Genomic DNA, 22657 nt, shown 5'->3' with positions numbered 1-22657 from the left:
CATCACCATGGTTTGTAAGGACGTCAGCATGGAAGGATTTTGCTGTGGTTTGTAAAAATACTAGTGTGGTTTGAAAGGACATCGAACATTGCCATGGTTTGTGAGGACGTTGCTCTTGTTTGTAAAAACATTGGCGTGGTTAGTAAAGATGTCAGGGAATCTTGGGTCTGTAAATAATATTATAAAGGTCTAGACCCGCTCTAGTTGAAAAGTGCCTTTAGATAACTTCTGTTTTGATTTGCCGCTATGTAAGTAGAAACTGACTAAAATTAAATTACGAGTAAGTCCAGCTCTCCATTGTACAATGCGCTCTTTCATGCTAAAAATTAAAACACCTTGTACATTGAAAAAAAAAAAAAAAAAAAGTCGTCGGACTGGTAGTTGCTGAGGAGGCTTGGGGAAAATTTGCAGCTTTAAATGGTCAGATGTACTCTTTGGAGATGAAAATGGATGACTGGAAGTTTACCTGGAGTCTGAATTAACACTCACGATTACTACTCTCTCATGACTTGCGTCTTTTTTTCCATATGGACATATATTCTTTGACATTGTCTTCCCCACATAAAAAAAGTCATCGTTTTGGTCTGTAAAGATGATGAACTAAACTCTGGAAACGACAGATGTATTTTTTAAACAGACTGTAACTTTACTTAAAAGTTCTTCAATGAACAAAACTGGAAAAGATTTACACACAAAAAGACAACATGAAAAATTCAGAGAACTGCTGCTCCAGGTGGATGTCACTTCTTCTTCTTGAACCTGACAGAGGGAACAGATCGTCAGCCATCTTAACTATACCGTCTTATCTATGTGGTGGACAGAGAGCGAAGCTCACCTGGAGCCGCCAGGACGTTTCCTGTCCATACCGAGCCGCTTCCTGTCAGCAAAGGATGGTCTGTAATAAGACAGACAGGTGAGACAGGTGTACAGACAGGTGGGTGTGTACCGAGAGGTGAGACAGTTGTGTGTACAGACAGACTCACCCTGCTCTGTAGTGTTTCAGAGCCTTGCTGCTGGTGTTGGTCAGCTCCTTATCAAACACTGATTTCTTGCCTCCTTTTCCTGCTTTCTGATTGGGTGCTACACAAAAAGACAGTTTACTTTAGTGTGTTCACAGTATAGTGTGTATGTTTCATCAGTGGAAGGTACAGTGGCTTCAGAAAGCATTCAGACCCCTTCCCTTTATTGTTGCAGTTTTAATTGTCATTGGATAAAATCGCAAAAGTATTTAGACCCTTAATTTGGTACTTTATTTTGTAGAAGCCCATTTAGCAGCAGCTACAGCTTCCAGTCTTCTTGGGTCAGTCTCTACGAGCTTTGCACATCTGGATTTGGGCAGTTTATCCCATTCTTCCTTGCAGATCTTCAGTAACCTGTCAGATTGGATAAGAAGTGTCTGAACTGCCATCTTTAGGTCTCTCCACAGATGCCCTGTGGAGTTTAAGTCTGGGCTTTGGCTGAGCCCAGTTAAAGATGGTCAGAGACTTGTCCTGAAGCAATTCCAGTGTTGTTGAGAATCTTTTGCTCTAAATGCTGTTTGACAAACTCCAGCAGGCTGCCATGTGCCTTTTACTCAAAGCATCTGCAGAGCTGCAGAGATCGATGCCTTCCAGCAGGTTCTCCATCTCTGCAGAGGACTTCTGAAGCCCTGTGACTGTTGGCTCTTATCTGGTTACTCAGTTTAGCTGAACGGCCAACTCTCTGAACGGTCCCTTGTGATTCCAAACTTCTTCCATTTCAGTTATTGAGATACTGTGCTACTGGAAACTCTCAAAGCTCAAGACACATCTCAAAGATAACTGTAGCAATCAGAGGCACCTGACCACAGTCTGAAGCCACAGAAAAGGGTCTGAATGCTTTTGTAAATGAGAGATTTACATTTTCATATTTGATAAGAAAAGGAAATTTTATGTAGTTTATGTATTCATGTATTTGTCAGCACGTCTCAGTATATGTTTATGTATTTATCAGTATGTTTATGTACGTTAATGTTTCTGACCTTTAGTCGGTGTCTCATCCTCAGGCATTGCTCTCGCTCTCTTTGGTCGTCTCTCTCTCTTGGCCGCCCGTTCAGCAAACATCTGAGCCTTCAAGATCTCAAACTGAGAGCGCTCCTCAGACTGACAGCGAGATAATGAGAGAGACATAAAGACGCAATAAAGTTAATGAGACACTAATGTTTCAGCTCCAGTTGATCAGCGGAGACAAAACATCACTGACTGTAAAGCAGAACTCTCACTCTGACTTAAATAACTTCTATCTGAACATCAACTCGATCAGACATTCACATTAAACTCACTTTGTTCTGACACTAAAACTGAACTCAGTCAACTGTAAAAACACTACTCAACCTGTGCTGCATTTGAGTTAAATGGGAGAGAAAAAGACTGTGTTAAACCAACAATTATGTGTCAATATAAATGTGAATAGGTTTTTCCTCCTGTTCATACTGGACACTAACAGATCTCTGCAGTTCAGAGTCTTCATTCTGTGTGAAATCTATTCTAAAGTTAATACGAAGCTTCATCAGTCTGCGTTCGACACATTAGCTGGATGTTCCCTTGTGTTTCTTTGTTGAGCTTTAGCCACAAAGGAGGAAACTTTGTGCTACAACGACTGAACCTCTAGAGTATTTAGACAGACATAAAAACATGAACTTATCAGACTCCTGTCTGTTGATGGTGTTGATGTAACCCACAGGTCTGAAATAGCTACCTCCACCAAACTTCATACAAATTATTACAAATTTATAGGAGAACCTTCAGGGAACAACGTCAGTATCTGATGTGTTATTACCGTCAGCTCCTTCTTCTTCCTGCCGTCCTTCAGGAACTTCTCTCTCTTCTTCTTCCCTCTGAGAGCGAGATCGAACTCCTGCAGAGCCTTCGACACTGAGGAAGAGGAGGAGGAACAACAGTTCAAATACTACCGTGTACTGCAAAGTACTGCAGACTGCTACAAAATACTACAGAGTACTGTGCAAGTTTTTAAAAAATCAGGTACGTGAGTACTACAGAGAATGAAGTAGTACAGGGCAGTTTAGGAAACTGTAATAAGTGGAAAGCAGTACAGTGTGTATTAGTGCAGTATCGTGTTGAATAATACTCACTGCGACTCTGTTTTCTCTCTTGTTGAGTTTGAAACCAAACTCTTGATTGACTTGAAGAGGCAGAGCCATCGAGACGCTTCTGAGCCACGCTCAACTACACACACACAGAGTTGTGAAAATAAAAATCATAATTTAATTAAGTTTTCATTCTTCAGCAGCTTTAAATAGTTTTTGCTCCACATGCAGGGTTTGACTTCTCTTTTTGTCAGTTTAAAAAATTAAAAACTGTCATAAAATAAAATAGAAAAAATCTTTAGTGATAATCAGTCAGAATATGATTATACAACAGTTCAAGGTTGTAAAAATTGTTTTTTACAAAACTGTAACATATGATAATCCTCTCTCTCTCCCTATTATTACATCCCTTGCCTCCTGATTAGCTGCTGTGTGCCTGAAAGAGATAGTGAGCTACTTGCTACAGTTAAGAGTTTCTGTATTTATGAAAAAGCAAAAACAAAATAACAAGAGCATCAAGAATTTGGAGCAAACACCCAAACTCTGGCATTTCGACCAGCTGACAGTAATGGACTTAAACAGCTGACTTTGCAGCAAGATAATTGGCTGTTGAAATAATGACGTGAAGGTGTGAAGGTGTACCTTGGCTTCAGACGCAGCCAGCTCCCTCTCCTCTCTCTCCAGCTTCATCACAGCTTCAACGTCTTTCTCCAGTTTAGAGATCAGATCTCTGAACTTCAGGATGACCTCTGGGCGAGAGACACACACAGAGAGGGAGAGAGTTTAGTCACAGGACACATATGACAAACTTGATACTGTTTCTGTTCAGAATCACCAGTTAATCCTTGTTAAAGCTGCTCAGAGCTCAACTTTCCCAGGTTCCCTGAACTACCCAGCTCTGTATATTTGCCTGACACTCTAATAACTCTCTGACTGCCTCAGGTGTGTGTACCTGGTGGCAGGACTCGAGCCTTCACGATGTTCTTGGCAGACTTCACGACCTCCTTCAGCATCTTCCTCTCAGACTCTCCGACCAGAGACACTGAACGTCCTGAACGACCGGCTCTCGCTGTCCGGCCGACACGGTGGACGTAGTGTTTGACTGTGGACGGCATGGTGAAGTTTATCACCTTAGAGAGAGAGACAGACAGAGACAGAGAGAGAGAGCGAGACAGAGAGAGAGAGAGAGAGAGAGAGACATGTCTTTAGATGTGTTGGAGGTTCAACCAGAAAACATTTTGAGTTTGTCAAAGTTCATTGGTTTTAATAAAAGCAGCAGCTTATGTCAGTGGATTTTCCACATTTTGTTACTATAGTAACCACAGTTACCATACATAACAACAACAACCTTAGTAACACATTTACTCCATAATAACTCTCCACTAACTTCATGGCAACCTTATAGTAACGTTAGGGAAACCTTATAGTAACAGTAGTGACTGTATAGTAACTCTACAGTAAACTCAGTAGGAACTTTATGGTACTTATGCAGTAACCATTAAGAGACGTGACTCTCACCGTTTTGACTCCGTCGATGTCCAGACCTCTGGCTGCTACATCTGTCGCCACCAAGATATCAATCTGTTCGTCTTTAAAACGCCTGGAGAACAAGAACAAAAAGGGTAAGTACAAACATACAAGGTTCTGGAGGTTCTCCAGTCTCTGGTTCTGTGTGTGTGTGTGTGTGTGTGTGTGTGTACCTGAGGTTCTCCAGTCTCTGGTTCTGACTCAGTTCTCCGTGCAGTTCTCCCACCTTCAGTCCTATCAGACCCAGCAGGATGTGCAGTCTGTGAGCCTGTTTCCTCGTCTGAGTGAACAACATCACGTGATCCTGGAACGTTCGAGTCAGCAGAGCTAACACAAAACACAACAGTCAGTAACAGTACCGCAGAAATAGTGGTATCACTACTGTAGTATTAGCAGTGGTACTGCAGTAGAACTGGAGTACCATCAGTACCTACCGGCCACCACAGCCTCTCTGTCTCCCTCTCTGTTCGGTCGGATTCTGACAAACTCTTGTCGCAGGAACGGAGCCACGTCAGTGTTGCTGTTAACAAAGATCCTGATTGGCTGCTTTAACGAAACCGCTGCCAGGTCCTTCACCTGCAGACACAGGTCACATGACACACATTAATATACCTGGAGACACAGGTCACATGACACAATAACACACCTGGAGACACAGGTCACATGACACAGGTATGAGCTTGTACCTCGTCCGTCATGGTGGCGGAGAACAACATGGTCTGTCTGTTGTAGGAACACAACCTGATGATCTCCTTCATCTGTTCCTCAAAATACTCGTCCAACATCCTGAGAGACAAACGCACAGAACCACACAGGTGAGTGTGAACAGGTGAGTTTTTGTTGGTAGATTGACGCCTCCTCATCTGCAGGTGTCAGTGTTTACCTGTCAGCCTCATCCAGGATCAGGATCTCAATGTGAGTGAGCTCGAAGCTTGGTGTGTTGTGGAGGTGATCAATCAGTCGACCGGGTGTAGCGATCAGGACGTCTGGCCCCGCCCTCAAAGCTGCCTCCTGAGACTTAAGGTCCAACCCACCTGGAGACAGGTTATTAAGGTTATTAAGGTTATTTAAGTTATTATGGACTGAGTCTAGAATGAGTCCAGAGTCACAAGTCAGATTAGGTCAGTAACCAGTTATCAGACGAGACGTACCGACAGCCAGGCAGGTGGTGATGGAGGTGAACTGGGCGAGTTGACGGGCCACAGAGTGAACCTGGATCCCCAACTCTCTGGTAGGAACTAGAACCAAGACCCGGGTCACCTGGGACGTCCTGGGCTTATAAACCAAACGCTCTAACACTGGCAGCATGAAGGCTGCTGTCTTCCCTGAGGAGAGGAGAGGAATATATATATTATATTATATTATATTCAGCCGGTCCCAGTATGATGAACTGGCTCCAGAATATCCAGCTTACCTGTCCCAGTCGCAGCACAGGCACAGAGGTCTCTGCCCAGCAGGCCAACAGGAACACAGGCCTTCTGGATGGGTGTTGGCTGCTTGAAGCCCAGAGCTGTGATGGCCTACAAGGACACAGCGTAAGGTCACAAATATATAAACAACAACAAGGAGGGGCACTGCTGATAAACCCCTGCTGGACGAGCCTACAAGCATGGTTTCATGTCACACTGAGCTCAAAGAGGCTGAACACTGCTCTGCTGGAGAACTGCCGACCTGGACTGAGGATATTTTTGGATGATGGAACAAACAATCCTGAACCTGGACGACTTGTCCCTCATAGAGAAAGCAGAGCTGGAAGACTCATGTCAGATATGTCTGTTTCTCTATCAGAGGTCACTGATGTATTTTAACCACGTTACATCCTGACTTAACAGAACTCCAGTCATTCTAGTGATTTAAGAGACAGGGTTTATCTGTAGCGGTCACTGAGGGGCTTCATCATGTTGTACCATTCAGAACTCCAGTCATTTTTTACCAGTTTTAGAGACACCCAGAGGTTTTACCTTCAGAATGGGTCTGGACAGGTTCATATCATCAAAGGTCAGCTGATCATCGTACTGAGACGCATCTTCATAGAACGCCTCTGCAGCCTGGACACAAACAGAGCCGTTACCATGGTAACAGTGTACATCACCTGTTCACCTGTGACATCATCAGCTCCTCATCCTCACCTCCTCTCCTGCCTTCCTCTTCTTCCCACGTTTTTCTTTCTCTCTCAGGACGTCTGCGAGGAAACAGGAAGTCAACAACACAAATAAAACACTTAACATCTGTCACATTTTTAATGTTTAAAGTAGTTTATTAAAATTATATTATTCGTTTCATTGTTAAGCTTTATCTTTGTTAAGATTTCTGATCAGAGCTGCAGTGTGGTTTTTTTACATTTTAGTGGCATTTAAATTTTTGGTTATTGATTATCAGGTTATTAAAACTGTTGGATCAGTCACAAGAAGTAAAATATTTCTGCTTCCTGTCAATATTCAAAATAAAAGCCTCTCCTGAACTCACCTGATTTGGTAAGAATCTCCTCATCACTCGAGTTAAACTCATCTTCATCTTCATCCTCTTCCTCCTCCTCCTTATCATCTTCATCACCTCCATCAGCTTCTTCTACAGCAGGCTTCACATCCTGCTCTTCATCATCATCCTCCTCCTCCTGGCTCTTCACTGCAGTATCTTCAGCAGTGTCACTCTGAGCTGATTTCTCCTGCAGGTCAAACAAACTCCATCTTACACACAGGAAGTAGAACCGCTTTTATTTATTTTTTCCCACCTGAGGTAAGCAAAGACCTGCCCCTACCTGAAGTATATCAGGGCAAGCCAATCAGATGCAGGGTAGGGGCAGGTCTTTGCCCCCCGCATGTGGGGGAAAAAAATAACGCAGTAGATCCTATCCAGACAGGAAGTAGAACCTGGCCAGAGGACTCACCTCAGCTTTCCTCTTCTTTCTGATTTTTTCTATTTTCTGATCCAGAGTCGTAATAGTTCTCTGCAAACACAGAACACTGTTAATATATAACTAATGGAGAACATTACAGAACCAAAACACTGCCAGGGAATATTAGACAAACACTGACTGCAGAACATCACACTGCTGCAGGTTCTACCTTGTTTTTCAGCATTTTCATGACGTCGGCCATAACCCAGTCATCGTCGTGGTTCAGGCTGTCTCTCTCTCCAAAGTGAAAGTCATTGTTAAAGTCTCTCGACCCAGAACTCTTGAACTTCTTCTTCCTGTTCAGGATGATCCGCTCCTCCTGAAATAGACACATAATAAACACAAAAATACACACAGACAACAACACAACAGTTAATACACAACACACAATCACAATAATATAATTAATACACAGCCCGAGTTATTAAAATAAAAATACATAGGGATGAAACATAATAATGACCACATAAGAAACAATCTGTTTTATTTTTACTTGAAAGATTAACCCTTTAATGACCCAAAACGCCACAGTTTTAATCTCAAGTTAAACTTTTTTTCCCCGAGTTTTAATAAAATAACGTTACTTTGTGTCAAATCTAACCCTAACACTCTAGTCTATATTTAAAAATTTTATTTTCAGATCATATCTGTGTGTCAGCAGAAACACCTTTCGAATCAAGAGAGAAAAATATTCAAAATTAATGTGCTTTTATTAATGATACACTCAAACTGCTTTTAATTTGAGTCTTTTTCTGAAGCCTTATCAGAGGCCAAACAGATGTTTTTCATTTCATAATAACTTTATTTACATATGAGTTTCATAAAACATACATTTGCAACTGTATATTTCTAATTTTATTTAATTGGCTAAATCTTAAATCAGAATCGGAATCAGTTTTATTACCAAGTATGTTTCCACATACAAGGAATTTGTGCTGGTGGTTGGTGCAAAAAATAAAGAAAAATAAGAGTAGAATTTACAAGTTAAAAATTAAAATAAGATTAAAATAAAATTAAGATAAAAAATATACAACAAAGATGTGGGATATTTGCAATAATGATAAGGACATGGGGAATGTAGTGCATTCATTAAGCAGCTTTACAATAAAACATGAAATTGTAGCTGACAAAACATTTTCTGGAGTGAGATTCTCTGTAAACTAAATGTTGTAAAGATCATCCAGACTTTTAGTTGAGGTATCAATTCAGTCACCATCATTGAGTGTTTGTTTTAATTACCAATAAACTGTGCATTAGGTTTTGTTTACTTATTTATTTATTTATTTATCGACGTTAAATTCTGCCGTTTTCCAGCCAAAATCTGTTTCACCTCCTGCGGCCTCCACGGTTTTGCGAGGACAGTTCCAGCTGTGTGGCCGGGTTTACTCACCTCCTGGTCGGACTCGCTGTCGGGCTCCTCCGGGCTCTGGTCCTCGTCCCGGATCGTCCCGATCAGACCCAGTTGTTCCAACATGGCGGCTGCGGTACCGGAGCTCTGGGCTGTGATCGGACTGTACACAGGTCCTGAGTCCGGACCGGTCCTACACTGGGTCTGTGGAGCTTCTCCGCTGATTTTCCTCCACACGTGTGTTGACGGAAACAGGAAGTTAGTGTTGCTTGTTTCCGGTTGGTTCATGGCCCCCTTTTTTTTTTTTTAGAAAACTTTATTGGAGGGTCGTTGACAAATTCGCAGTATAAGTGAATCATTCAAACACAAAGGTCAAACACCATCTTTATTTCAAATAAAATCAAATCAAGTTTTATTTACATATGGCCAAATCACTACAGAAGTTATCTTAAGGCACTTTCCAATTGGAGGAGGTCAGGACCTTCCCTATAAAGGTCTTTATAGATATAAAGGTCTTCTTTCTTTCTTTCTTTCTTTCTTTCTTTCTTTCTTTCTTTCTTTCTTTCTTTCTTTCTTTCAAACCTAAAATTGCAGCTCATAAAATATTTGTGGACTTTTGTTTGTGTTTCTGTGTGTGCGTAGCCTTGTACTACTACTCTTTGTGAGGACCAATGCCAACTGTAAACCATCAGTGAGGCCACTTCTGGTTTATGTCAGAATCAGGTTTATGTTGGACTCAGATCTATGTAAAGGGTTAAGGACTGGGAACGCATTGTGTTAATGAGGGTCCTTACAAGTACAGAAAGACAAGTCTGTGTGTGCTCAGGCTGTACCCTTTGAACTAAAACATGTGATTCATTCTGACCACAAATAGAAAGGACACACACACACACACACACACACACACACACACACAGAGTGACTGTACTTGTAAGAGACTCTCAGGCTGACCCTTAACCACTGGAACTTCCTAGAAAGCTTTTTCTGGAAAGAGCCGAGTCTCTGTCGAAGTGACCTCACAGTGTCCCGATGAGGTCATCAAACAGGAAGCACAAAGACAAACTCAAAGAAGACAGAGACAAGAAAACAGAAAAAACATCTCAAGGGTAATACATTATCACAGCACATAAAAAAATACTGTTTAGACAGAAGAAGAGAGAGTTAAGGTTTCATAAGAACAAGGGATGAGCCTCAGACACAAAATGTAATGTCCACTGGGCACGGTGGGACATGTCCCCCTCCCTTTCATGTCCTCCTCACTTTCATTGTGTCAGGTGGATTTTCTTCCCCAAGTCTCTGACTGTTCTGAGATCTGATGTATCTGTGGTCACTGTCAGCTGACTGGTTTACCCTGGGTTTCGCCTCACAGGCTGCATACCGCCTGCGTTGTCATTGGTTGTTGGGGGTTGTATGGTTCACGCAGGGAAGACCTGCAGACACTGCCCTGGGATACTTCACTTTCTGTGCAAGTACGCAGGTTTGGTTTTATGCACCAGTTCCCTTAATCCAAGACATTTTTTTTCCTGGGGCAGGCGATGAAAAGAAACCTTGAACCTTGGCAGGAAAGCAGAAAGCTTTTTGTTTTAAAGATGCAAAAACATCGTGTATCAGTCAAGTTAGTGCATTTAAAATCACAGCACTTGTTTTCTCATAGTAACATTATTATGGACATATTCAGTTTCATCATTTCTCATTTGCTTGATTGATTTAAGTGTAATTTAAGTTACAATACATTTTCGGACACACTCACGCATATATATGTGAAACCAAACCCAAAATGCCACTCACAATGATAGAAGGACAAGAAAAAACACTGCTCCCCAAACAGAGGGAGGAGGAAAGGGGAGGAGATCAGGGGAGGAGGAGGAGGAGGGGGAGGAGTGAGTCCCTCAGGATAAAAACCTCTAGAGAGTCAGTGTGAACAGAGACAGAAGAACAGAATACATCCACTACAGAACAAGAGAACCAGAACCAGAATCAGACCCATCAGGTCTGAGCTCCTCCTCCTTCAGTCTGCTGATCTGTGAGTTTCATAATTTTCATAACTCAGAGCAGAGTTCAACTGTTACTGAAATCATACAGAGAGACAGTCAGAGAGACAGACAGAGACAGTCAGAGACACAGGTAAACAGAGTAACTCATCATGGACAGGTGAGTAATATATTAAAGTATGTTAAAGTGTATCTGGCGGTAACTCTAACCAATTTTGTGTGGAAATGGAGGAATTTTTCTGATATGATAGATGAAAACCTGCTAACACCAACATACAGAACCAGTATGATGGCAGAAAGATTTAAAGCCGTCACGAGAACAGGACCCTGTAAAAGCTCACCATCTTGTAATGTCCGCTACAGCTCTTTGCCTTATTTTTTGTGTTTCCATTCAGTCAAACTCTCCCCATCAAAAGCTGCTGAATCACGTGTCCTCAGCTCCTGTTTGCAGTGTAGCCATGGATCTACAGACAACTTTCTCTGGATCACTGTGATACTGATGAAAACCTAAAAACAGGATGATTCTGAATGAAGTTCTGCAGCATCTTTTTTCTGTGATTTCTGGAGGTTTATTCTGGATGGACCTCAGAGATAATGACATCCTCGGGAAGTGGAGGTTTATTCACCTCACACAGTATTTTTAATCTTTTGGTGACTCCGATTTTTTGTCACTTTAAGTATTGTCATGTCCGTGAGTGATCTGATTGCTGTGCGTCAGCAGTGGAAGGGGGTTGATTTGTCAGAGGTCAGAGGTCAGGCTGGGCGTTGAGTCGAAATCTTCTTCTTTCTTTGAAGTGAATCTTTTTAATTAAAGGTTAGCAGTTAGCAGTTAGCCAGATGTCCTGATGTGGGTGCAGCAGCAGCTGGATGCTGATTGGCTCTCCTCACTGAGCTGTAATTAAACACACAGATTATAGACTGAGTGTGTGTGTGGTCGTGGATGTCTGTATTTGTGAGGACTTTCTGCTCTTCAAAGGCTTCAGACCTAATGATTAATGTGTGTGTGTGTGTTTCTGTTTGTGGTTTTCTGTGTGTGTGTGAGCTCAGACCCTGCTGGTTTTTGCTGTTTCATCCAGATGAAGTCAGCTGAAAAATAAAAGATGAAAGCAGTAAAACTGTCAGTAGAAATGGAAACACTGAAAACCAACTGACTATAAGTGGTTGAAGTGTCAGTTGGCTGTGAAAGGACTGACACCAGATGCAGTATAATATGAAACATAAGTTCCATTGTGGCTGAAGGTTCAGCTTTAGTTTGAAAACAGTTTACATATAAATTGTACAGAAAGAAGTCAACAAAGTGAATAAACAGACACATAAAGCTGAGCGGCAGATTTACAGAGGAGTTTCAACTTGTGATCAAAAGATTAATAGACTTTGCGGTCAGTCAGCTCCTCTGCCCATCTGTTTTTTTTCAGAGATTCATCAGTTCAGTTTGTTTTAAAGACAGAAAAACAGGGTCAGGAGGCTGTTGGGAAAGAAGGGGGGGGGGGGGCAAGGGGGGCAGAGGTTACTGCAGTTCAAGTTGAAAAGTGTTTATATGGACGACACAGTCTGAGAATGAGTTCAGCTGTGAGCTACGGAGCCACAGGAGGGACAAAAACACTCAGATTGGATCAGTGTGTTGATTATGAATTTTGATCTCAGGACATTGCTGCAGTTTCCTGTTTACACCAGAGGACACGGTCTGTGGACAGTTTGCGTTTAAAATGTTTTGTTTATATTGTATTTTAAAACCACAGGCAACTGAAGTTTTTGCATTTCCATCACAGACTCAATAAATAGTTTATTATTATATTTTTTATCCTAATAATTTGCAAACAGAAGGCTGTGAAGGATCACATTTCTCTTGAGCTCTGTAGCTCCACACTTTTGATTGTCTTCGTTGAAAAAATTGGTTTGGCATTCCTGAGCTGAGTTGTAATTGTAGCCGATCAGTTGCCAAACTTGATCTTGTATAATTTTTTAAAGGCTGCGTCTCTAGATTTCTTTTATTAGTGTAATTTCAGGAGCATGACTTCAGTAAATTTAGAAAATGAGCCGCTTGAAAGTTTCCATAAGATCACCAGATGTGCGCCCACTTTTTTTTCAAACTTCTCAACTGAGTAATTAGTTAATTTTAGAGTCTGATGGACTCACTGGAGGACAGGAGGCAGTAGGGAAGTGCTGTAGGAAGAGGACAGAGAAATCCTGCCTCTGTTGTGGTGAACTGTAACCAACACACAGACTGAAACTGAGAACGTAGCTGAGAGCCTGGATGATGCAGTTACTGATGTCCTCTGATTGGTTGAGGCTTTAATTAACACTACATAGCGATTGGCTAAAATTAGAGGTGAATCAACTGATACAGGCTGTTTTTTTTTTTTCACCAGAAGGATTATTTATAGGTCAAAATCCTGAACATACAAAACACACAGAACAAAGACCTGAACTAAACCCAGACTGACTAGATTATGAACAAGAACTGCAGTGGACACTGTCCCCGAGTGTCTGCTGTGACTGGCCCCAGCACGGCCGCAACCCTCAAAGTGAGGAGCGGTATAGCTAATGGATGAATGTTTCTTCTTCTGTGTTTGAGGTTGACATGTTCCAGTTCAAGATGACTTCCTGTCTCTTGTCCCTCCTCTTCGTCCTTCCTTTGGTGTCGCTCATCATGGCTACTGCCGAATATGCTGGCTGCAAGATCCGCATCACTGACAAAGGACTGGACATGTGTGAGTAAATGTTTATGTATAGACAATCAAGATTTATAATCCAGATTTAAACTGCAATCCTGATTCATCATCTGGATTTAAACTATAATTGATCAATTTTTTGTAGTGATGTACCATCAGTGACAGTGTGTTTTGTCCTCTTAGTGAAGGCCGAGACTCAGAAGTTTGTTGAAGAGGAGCTCAGTAACATCAGTATGCCGGAGATGGAGGGCAAAGAAGGACGCTTCCAATACACCATCACTAAGTAAGAATATCACATTACATTTGAAGTAATACTTAAATACTGGATATTTATTAATGCTGTCTTGCTCCCTGGTCTGTCCTCAGTGTGAAGATTACAGAGTTGAATCTGACTCACGTGGACCTGCAATTCATCCCTGAAGTTGGTTTGTTGTTTGATGTTCAGAACTCATCGATCTCGCTGAGTTTCCACCGACGGATCCTTTACTGGTTCTTGTGAGTTCTCCGACAAAACACTGATTCAACTTAACTTTTACTCAACTGGAACTGGCACAAATGTATTGTCCAGTACAGCAGCTCTACACCTGATTTATATTTAGACTGTTTCTCTCCTATAGATCTCTCTGAGCTAACTTCAACAGTTTCTTCATATAAAACATCTACTTGTCTTTTACACCATAGTTCATCCAGACTGGTCATATTCATATCAGATCTGATCAATTTACCTTTAGAACAGGCAACGTACTGCAGGCTTCAAACTCCAGTAGTTCTCCTACTGAACAACATACGTTTAATACGACTGATTTACATTTAGAATATAACAGTTATTACAAGAATGATGAAGATGATTAAAGTCTTGACTAGGAAAAAGAAGAGTGTGATAATGAAAGCTGTCGATTATGATGAAGATAATGATGATGGTGAGAGTTTTAAACGGCGGCGTGTATAAAACTGTTGTGGTTTACACATGTTGACAGGAGCAGCTGAAGAGTCATTGATGATGATGATGATGATGATGATGATGATGATGATGATGATGATGATGATGACAGTAGATTTTCTCCTGTCGTTCACAAAGTTTTTTGTTGTTTTTGTGTCTCAGTTACGACACAGGAAACATCAACGCGTCGGCTGAAGGAGTGAACATCAACACGGCTCTGAATCTGATCAGAGACGATGAAGGACGACTGAAGATCAATAACATCACCTGTGATGCCAGAATCAACAAAATGAGAGCAAAGTTCAGCGGAACACTCGGGTAAAACACACTTATGTAGTTATCAATCAGGATTATTGATTATTTTGGATAGAAATAATGTAGTAATCAATAGTCACCATAAATAAGACTGATGTAGTAATCAATCATCATTAAATTATTATTGATTACTATTAATAGGTCTGATGTGTATTTATGTGGAAACAATCAGATGATTATAAATATAATAAACCTCCCTGATTCCTTTGTTATCATTGAAATTTGGAATCACTGATCAGCAATCAATGTTGCCATGTGACATTAATGTCAGCCAATCAGGGACCTGTCTGTTATTATGTTTTCTTTTTTCAGGAGAGTTTACGACTTCCTGGCCAGCTTTCTGACGACGGGCATGCGCTTCATCCTCAACCAAAGGGTCTGTTAACTAAAGAAGTTTCTGTCTGCCTCTGTTTTTTAGTGTGTGTGTGTGTGTGTGTGTGTGTGTGTGTGTGTGTGTGTGTGTGTGTGTCTCAATGCTCTGACCATGTTTCCAGTTGGTGGAGGGCCTTGTACTGCTCAGAGTGTGGGTTGCTAGATTGGAGGTGCTTATAAAATTTGATGGATATCTTGAATTTCAATTATAAATTATTCATTATTTTAATGATCATGGACCAAGTTCTACATGTTTATACATATTAATACACATTTGAATTTCAAGCTTAAAGCTATGCATAATTAAGGACTTGGTGCTTTGATTGACAGGTGGGTGAGTGTATGCTGGCCATAAACCTGCATTCACTGAAGTCTTGGCTCCACACATGCCCCACCTCGACGGTGGAGCAGCTCATACTGAGCTTCAAAACCCCTCTTCAGAAACCTGTGGGTGATGTCACAGATTAGGCCTTGTTTCCACTCTCTCTGATCTGTCTCTGTCTCTGATCTGTCCGTCTCTTAGATCTGTCCGGCTCTGAATCATGCCGCTCTGGTTCATGTGAACTCGATGTTGGAGACGATACCTGTAAGAACGGAGGTTGATCACTACATTGGGATCGATTATTCTCTGATCAATGATCCAGTGGTGACATCCAGGAGCCTCGACATGCACTTCAGGGTCAGACCCAGATACATTTTTTAATCATATCATTTTATTTTATATGATGTATTATGACATGAGCTATGTTGTGTCTGTAGGGGATGTTTTTCGACCTGTCCCATCCAAACGACACGTTGGTGAACTACGCCGTTGACCCCGTCATCAAAGAGTATGAGAGGATGGTTTACCTCGCTCTGTCCGAGTTCTTCTTCGATAGTGGGATGTTCTCGTACTACAAAGCAGGAATCTTCCAGATGCAAATCGTCAATGAGAAGGTCACAACCAAAACCATCACAGACTCACCAAAGCACTAGAAAACCACCACTCCACCACAGACACAGTGTAAACCTGAAACCATCAACAACAAGAGAACTGAACTGACCTTCGTTTTTGTGCCGTATTGTCTTTCAGATGCCAAAAGATCTGGAAATGTTGTTGAGAACCACCTACTTTGGAGCCATCATGATGCTGGTGAGTAGAAAGAGTGGAGACAGCCACACAGTAGAAAGACAGTAGAGGTACAATAGAAACAAAACATGTTAGAGACAGTAGAAACACAGTAGGAACACAGTATGAACTCAACGAGACTTGGGAGAAACAGTAGAGATACATTAGAGATAGTACTACTGTGTATTATTACTGTATTTCATGTTCTCCGTGTGGTCTGGGTAGAACTCATGTAGTACTCTAGTACTTTGTATTGTTACAGTACTTCATGTTCTCCCTGTGTTGTCTGGATAGAACCCGGCCCTGGTGGAAGCTCCAATCTCGCTTGAGCTTGCTGTCAACTCACCTCCAAAAACTACCATCAAGACATCTGGAGCGACAGTTGTCATGACAGCCATTGTCAAGGTGATGGTGCTGCCTCCAGGTCAGCCTCCGGTCCAGCTCAGCAGCATGACCATGGTATATACACACACACACACACACACACACACACACACACTGGATTCCCTAGCCCCTAAGCCTAAACCACCTTTACACCACTCCTGTTCCTAACCTGAACCCTAACCAGACTCGAACCAGTTCTGAACCCTCAAACAACCCTTTGAAATTTTGAAGATTGGCCAAAATGTCCTCACAATGATGGCTTTGAGCTGAAATTTAAAGAAAAACACAAGCATACACACCCATACAGGATAAACCATAGTAAATCCTCAACTCTGATTGGGTGACAGCTGTCTCTCACCTGTTGTGTCCTCCTGTGGTTCTCAATAAATACCAATTTAATATCAGGTGATGATTCTGGAGACATCACGCTGCCATTTCAAAGTTTTAAAGTTTAAAAGAATCTTTTTGGGATTTCAGTTCTTCCTGATTTAAACAGCCAAAGCTCAGTTGGGCAACACTGGAAACCATGAACCACGAGAGGCCCCAAAAAGCTCAGGGATATTCAGTCTTCCCTGAATTTGGTCATTTGACTATTTAGACATTTCTATAGTCATCTGCACCACTTATTAGATGATTATCTGGCTCTGTCTCAACATGTTTTAAAACTAGAATTATTTTAGTTTATAGTTTACTCATGTGGAGCATATTCCTAAATACACTTCTGTCTGTCACCACAATCACCACTGGTTCAGTTGTGAAATAACTCCTGATCACAAACTGCATCTTCATTCCAGGTCAATCACCAGTTTATGAGTTTAAACCACTTTAATGATTGAAACTGAAAATCTCTTTTTAATTTCTCCTCCCGCAGGAAACAAAGTTTAACGCCAAAGTTTCAATGAAAGGAAAACGTCTGTCTGTTCATGCTGACCTCCGCAGGTAGACACTCACGCACATATATGGGGGTTTGGGGGACTGTGGGGCACTGGTTTTGTTATTACGAGCTGTCCACTCCTTGTATAACTAGAGTGTCAGAAAAGAAGGACAAAATCAGGATCAAACCCAAAAAATGCTGCTCAAATCAGAACCATGTGAAGAACCAGAGTCTTCGAAGGATCTGGACTTGGACTGGATCTGATAGAACAGAACGTCCACCTGCCTGCAGCTAGTAGCAGTTCTTTCTAGACCTGGTCTTTTCAGCCTTAGCAGGACACAGCAGAAAGACCCTGATGACTGCTAGTGAAGGACCTGAGTGTCTGTTCTCAGCAGGCAGTCCAGCATGTTCTCAGTGGGCACTGGACTCCACCAGAGTTGGTCCTGTCAGAGATTCAGTTTATGGTTTTCATGGTGGCCTCAGGATTGTATCTCCACTCTTTGCAGATGATGTGGTTCTGTTGGTTTCATCAGACTGGGACCTCCAGTGAGCACTGGGACAGTTTACAGTCACCTCCCAAACTGGGGTCATGGTACTCTGCTGGAAACCAGTGGATTAAATGGATTGTTCCCTTCAGGTTGGGAGGGAGTCTCTGCTCCTGGTGAAGGACTCCAGGTATCTCAGGGTCTGGTTCACCAGCAATGTTCAGCAGTGCCAGCCTTAAAAACTGGGTAAAGAGCTCAGATAATGAGCAGGAGATATGTTCACTTGAACAATGGCTCCATCACAATGAAGTAGAATGGCATTCAGTGGAGCAGATACTGCCACCAAGGCCAAACAGTCCTGTCAGATCCAGATTAATATGGAGATCTGCACCAAGATCTCAACATCATAAAAATGTCATATATGTTATATAAATATGATTTTTACACCGAACATAATTACAAAAGTGTTGAAAAATCTCACAGTGTTAAAGAAAGTGATAAAAATGTCCTCGATCAAGCGTTGTAACTGAATCAACACCAAAATTAAATGGGTTCTTTCCTGGCTCAAGCCCCATCCCTCCACCAGGTTTGGTGCAAATCAGTCCATACTTTTTGCATAATCCTGACAAACAAATAGGCACGGTTTTAATTGCAGTTAAATACAGCAATGCAGTGTTTACTCATACTGTTGTTTATTGAAATTATTTTCTATCTATTAACTAATCTATTAACTTTCAAAACTCCTAAAGTATTTGATCAAATGCTTCCAAAGTTAAATCAAACATTGTTTAGAGTCTGAGGGTGAAATGTAAAAAAAAAAAAAAAAAATCTATTCAGCAATAGAATAATTGTATTGCAGTGACTATAAATGTCTTGTAGTATGTACTGTACAAACATGTCCTAACCTGCCAAATATAAATGTAAGGAAACTCAATCAGAACATTTCTGAGTTGACCACAGTTGTATGATTTTTTTTAGTTCTTTATTCATAAAATTGAAATTTGGTGAATATCGAAACTTCAACTGCAGTGATTCTCGTTGGCCTCTGCTGTATTTAATTTTCAGGTTGTGAAAACCAAAGAGACTCATTTTACTGACTGAACTGAATCCGGGACTGAACAATTTCCAGGGTTCAAATCCAGAGGAGGCACCTGTCCTCCACTCTGTCTCTTAGCTTCTGCCGCTGTTGACTGGGTCTTAAAGGCACAAGAGGCTGATGAAAGTCACCCTTTTTCCAAACTGAGTACTGATCTCCAACACAATAATTTATAACGCACTTAGTGTTTAGATACCATTGCTGTCTTGTCCGGATGGTCTGGTGGTCTAGACACATGTCCTCTGATAGAAAGGTTTGAATCCAGTTCGGCAACTACAGTGTGTGTGTCTTCCGTCAGACATCAGTCTACTAACTACTAACTATTTTCATCTTTCAGGTTTAAAATCTTCTCCAACCAATCAGCGCTGGAGTCTCTGGCAGTAAGTGCTGTTTTATTACATTCACAGATGGTGGCGTTCACACACCAAATGTTCCCCGTGGCTTTTATATGTAATGTAGTGATTCTAACAACAACAGTCACGATTCACCACAGTAAGGACCTGTCTCTCTCTAACTTTGTGTCTGTCTGTCTGTTTAGTTGATTCCTCTGCAGGCTCCTCTAAAGACCATGTTGCAGATGTCTGTGGTTCCTTTAATAAACAGTAAGAAACTGATTCATCACCTGTAAAACACGAGGCCACTGTCACACTCACTCCTGTGAGGATGTTTTACTGACCACATTTGTAAATGTGTGTTTGATCAGACTGGACCAAGAGGGGAGTTCGGATCCCTCTGGCAGACGGGATGGATTTCATTGAGGAAGTGGTTGAATATCACAATGTAAGTCTGTTTAAACATTAAACTTGAACTTGAATATGTTTATACATGCTGCTGTATTCTGATTGGTCATGAGTCTGTGAACTGTTTCGCCGTCCAGGTGAAGTTAACCCCACACTAATACTGGGTCGTTTCCCCCTTTACTCTGGACTCCACAAGATGATGGAAATGTTCCTTTGAGATTCTGCTCCATGCTGACATGACTGCATCACATAATTTCTGAAGATTTGTCAGCTGCACATTCATGCTGCCAATCTCCTGTTGTACCACATCTCTAAGGTGCTCTATTAGATTCAGGTCTGGTGACTGTAGAGGCCGCTGAACTTCACTGATCTCACTGTCATGTTCGTGAAACCGGTTTGAGACGACTTTTTGACATAGAGCATCATCCTGCTGGAGGCAGCTGTTAGACGACGGTAAACTGTGACCGTAAAGGGAAACACATGGTCAGTAACAATACTCAGATAGGCTGTAGCATTCAAACCATTACTGACTGGCATTAACATTTCTTACACCATCAGCCTGGACTGTTGACACAATGGATTCTTGTTGTTGATCCTAAATTCTGACCCTACCATCTGCTGCCTTAGCAGAAATCCAGATTCATCCGACTAGGCTAAGTTTTTCCAGTCTTGGTGAGCCTGTGTCCACTGCAGCCTCAGATTTCTGTTCTTGGCTGACTGGAGTGGAACCTGACGTGGTCTTGTGCTGCCGTAGCCAATCCACCACAGGCTGGGTAGTTGTAAAGACTGGACATGTGAGCTACAGTAGCTTTTCTGTCAGCTCCAACCAGTCTGACCAGTCTCCTCTCACCAAAGAGGCCTTTCGCTCCACAGAGCTGCTGCTCACTGGATGTTTTTTGTTTTTGGCTCCATTGTGAGTAAAACTCAAGAGACTGTTGTGTGTGAGAATCTCAGGAGATCAGCAGTTCCAGAAAAACTCTGGCATCAACAATCATGCCGCGGTCAAAGTCTCTGAGATCCTTTTTTTTACAATCTGATGTTTGATGTGAACATTAACAGAAGCTCCTGATCTGTATCTGCAGGATTTTATACACTGCACCGCTGCCATATGATTAGCTAATTAGATAATCAATAAGCAGGTGTGGAAGTGTTCCTAATAAAGTGCTTGGTGAGTGTACATGTATGTATAACACCACTCACCCCCTGTGTTGATCTCCGCAGGGTTTTATCGTGATTGGAGCAAATCTTCACTTCAGCAAAGGACTGAGAGAAATGATCGCAGGGGGCAACGAGACAGAACCAGACACCAACGCCATCTAAAACACACACACACACACACACACACACACACACACAAAATAACTTTATAATACTTATTATAACTCAATTTGTATAGTACCTTTTAAAAAAATGCAGTTTAAAGTACTTTACATTTGAAACAATGTGTATTTACCACACTGTATGGTTATATACACACAATGTTAATATACACAACACTGCATAAATATGTATATGACACTGAATCATAAACAGAGATATGTTTATATACAAGACAGACATATGTATATACATAAACACACACACACTACAGTATATATATATATATATATATATATATATATATATATATTAAAAACCCGGCTTATATATACACACTAGGCTAATGGTCAGGAGTTCTAGGCACTAAAAGTTAAGTGAGGATGTTTTCAAAAACAAAGTCAGTAGATTTTATTTCTCAGTGAACTTAATCCGAAGTGCAGTGAAGAGAAAAAAATCTAACCTACAGTACTCTGGGCGCCACAGGCTTCCCACATCAGGTTAATCTACCTGCAGGGCAAACAGAGATACAGGTTAACACCAGATCAAACCTACTGAGACCTGTACTAAGAAGCAGGTTCAACATATCTTCGTTCTCTGGCTTCACTAAAACACGACTGCAATCTCTCTAAGCAGGGACAGGATGGTGGTTACCAGCTTGGTGAATCAGGCTAACAGCAACAGTTAAAGCTATAAAATGCAGGAAGGATAACTGGATATCTGTGTGAAAGTGTAAGATGACAGGCTCACACAGCAGTACACTGCTGCTGAGGAGCTGGCTCTACAGGGGTCTGCGGATCTCTGAACACTCTTATTCTCCTAAGAGACCCTCTCATGATCCATACACCGGGCTGTAGGGGATTTTCTCTGAATGGTGATGTTATTTTCCCAAGAGAATTGACCTTTATACACATTGATCTGTGACCTTGAACCTGCTCTGGAGCCGGCCTCATACAGCATAAGTTACCATGGCAATGCACCACAGTAAGGAGTGAACTACCGTTGTCCATGAGAAGACAGGGTTAAACAGGAAGTTATCTTGCTAAGCACAAATTCTGCTTCGTAGTACAGACCTCAGGGGTCATCATGATATACACGGTCAAACTTGAATGGGAAAGTGGTCTCATACTTTTGGACCACACTGTACTTATATGTATAAAGAAAGCTGCAGAAATACGTAATTTATGTATTCATGGTGGTTGTGATGTAACCTTGGCAACTATAGGAACTACTAGACAGGGAAACATGGTGTAACATAGTGTAATCAGTGTCAACCAGAACTAAACCAGACTACATCAGTGTCAACCTGTGACATAATCAAACTGTTTGTTCATGTTCACTACCTGTTAATGTGTACTGTAACCATGTCGACGAGACACCATTGTTATGTTACACCTGTATTTGATCATTGTGATTTTATGTTCAAACATGATGGAACTGTTTTAATGAATAAAACTGAAACTGAACTGGAAACGTTCGCTCTGTCAACAGTTAATTCACGACTGCATTAAAAACTGTTAAATATGCA

General features: G+C 41.5%; 2 protein-coding genes across 3 annotated transcripts; one reads left to right on the top strand and one right to left on the bottom strand.

Annotated features, from left to right (window-relative positions):
• Positions 1–623: 623 nt before the first annotated feature.
• ddx27 (DEAD (Asp-Glu-Ala-Asp) box polypeptide 27) lies at positions 624–9105 on the bottom strand. The gene is made up of 21 exons (XM_071493275.1): positions 8878–9105; positions 7657–7806; positions 7479–7538; positions 7058–7256; positions 6721–6773; positions 6553–6639; positions 6006–6111; positions 5743–5916; positions 5475–5625; positions 5278–5377; positions 5026–5167; positions 4765–4918; positions 4583–4664; positions 4017–4194; positions 3707–3813; positions 3110–3203; positions 2797–2891; positions 2000–2120; positions 984–1080; positions 836–895; positions 624–759 (listed from the first exon to the last, which is right to left on the bottom strand). Exons 1-21 carry the CDS (start codon positions 8959–8961, stop codon positions 741–743), a joined length of 2313 nt encoding a protein of 770 aa, XP_071349376.1. The 5' UTR covers positions 8962–9105; the 3' UTR covers positions 624–740.
• Positions 9106–10729: 1624 nt separating this feature from the next.
• On the top strand, positions 10730–22602 carry pltp (phospholipid transfer protein). 2 transcript variants are annotated; one of them, XM_071495339.1, is made up of 15 exons: positions 10730–10858; positions 13402–13537; positions 13682–13781; positions 13865–13993; positions 14601–14756; positions 15066–15129; positions 15649–15804; positions 15885–16061; positions 16198–16257; positions 16528–16692; positions 17489–17556; positions 19410–19452; positions 19611–19674; positions 19776–19852; positions 21034–22602. In XM_071495339.1, the coding sequence occupies exons 2-15, from the start codon at positions 13408–13410 to the stop codon at positions 21130–21132; spliced, it is 1488 nt and encodes a 495-aa protein (XP_071351440.1). In that variant the 5' UTR covers positions 10730–10858; positions 13402–13407; the 3' UTR covers positions 21133–22602. The 2 variants fall into 2 exon arrangements, with proteins under 2 accessions (XP_071351440.1, XP_071351441.1); XM_071495340.1 differs by lacking the exon at positions 10730–10858 and adding an exon at positions 10888–10986.
• Positions 22603–22657: the final 55 nt, after the last annotated feature.

This window comes from Trachinotus anak, unplaced genomic scaffold (genome assembly GCF_046630095.1).
Source record: "Trachinotus anak isolate AG129_WGS33_773 ecotype Australia unplaced genomic scaffold, CSIRO_AGI_Tana_v1 ptg000013l, whole genome shotgun sequence".
Taxonomy (NCBI): domain Eukaryota; kingdom Metazoa; phylum Chordata; class Actinopteri; order Carangiformes; family Carangidae; genus Trachinotus; species Trachinotus anak.
Note: the sequence above shows the minus strand (reverse complement) of the source record. Positions and strands in the feature narration are given on the sequence as shown.

Excerpts from the sequence above, each read along its gene's own strand:
- ddx27 (XM_071493275.1), bottom strand. The coding sequence starts at position 8,961 with ATGTTGGAACAACTGGGTCTGATCGGGACGATCCGGGACGAGGACCAG. Across the intron at positions 5,168-5,277 it reads CCGCCACCATGACGGACGAG|GTGAAGGACCTGGCAGCGGT; the intron begins GTACAAGCTCAT and ends CTGTGTCTGCAG. Across the intron at positions 2,892-3,109 it reads AGAGAGAAAACAGAGTCGCA|TGTCGAAGGCTCTGCAGGAG; the intron begins GTGAGTATTATT and ends CCTCTTCCTCAG.
- pltp (XM_071495339.1), top strand. The coding sequence starts at position 13,408 with ATGTTCCAGTTCAAGATGACTTCCTGTCTCTTGTCCCTCCTCTTCGTC. Across the intron at positions 16,258-16,527 it reads TTGGAGCCATCATGATGCTG|AACCCGGCCCTGGTGGAAGC; the intron begins GTGAGTAGAAAG and ends TTGTCTGGATAG. Across the intron at positions 16,693-17,488 it reads AGCTCAGCAGCATGACCATG|GAAACAAAGTTTAACGCCAA; the intron begins GTATATACACAC and ends CTCCTCCCGCAG.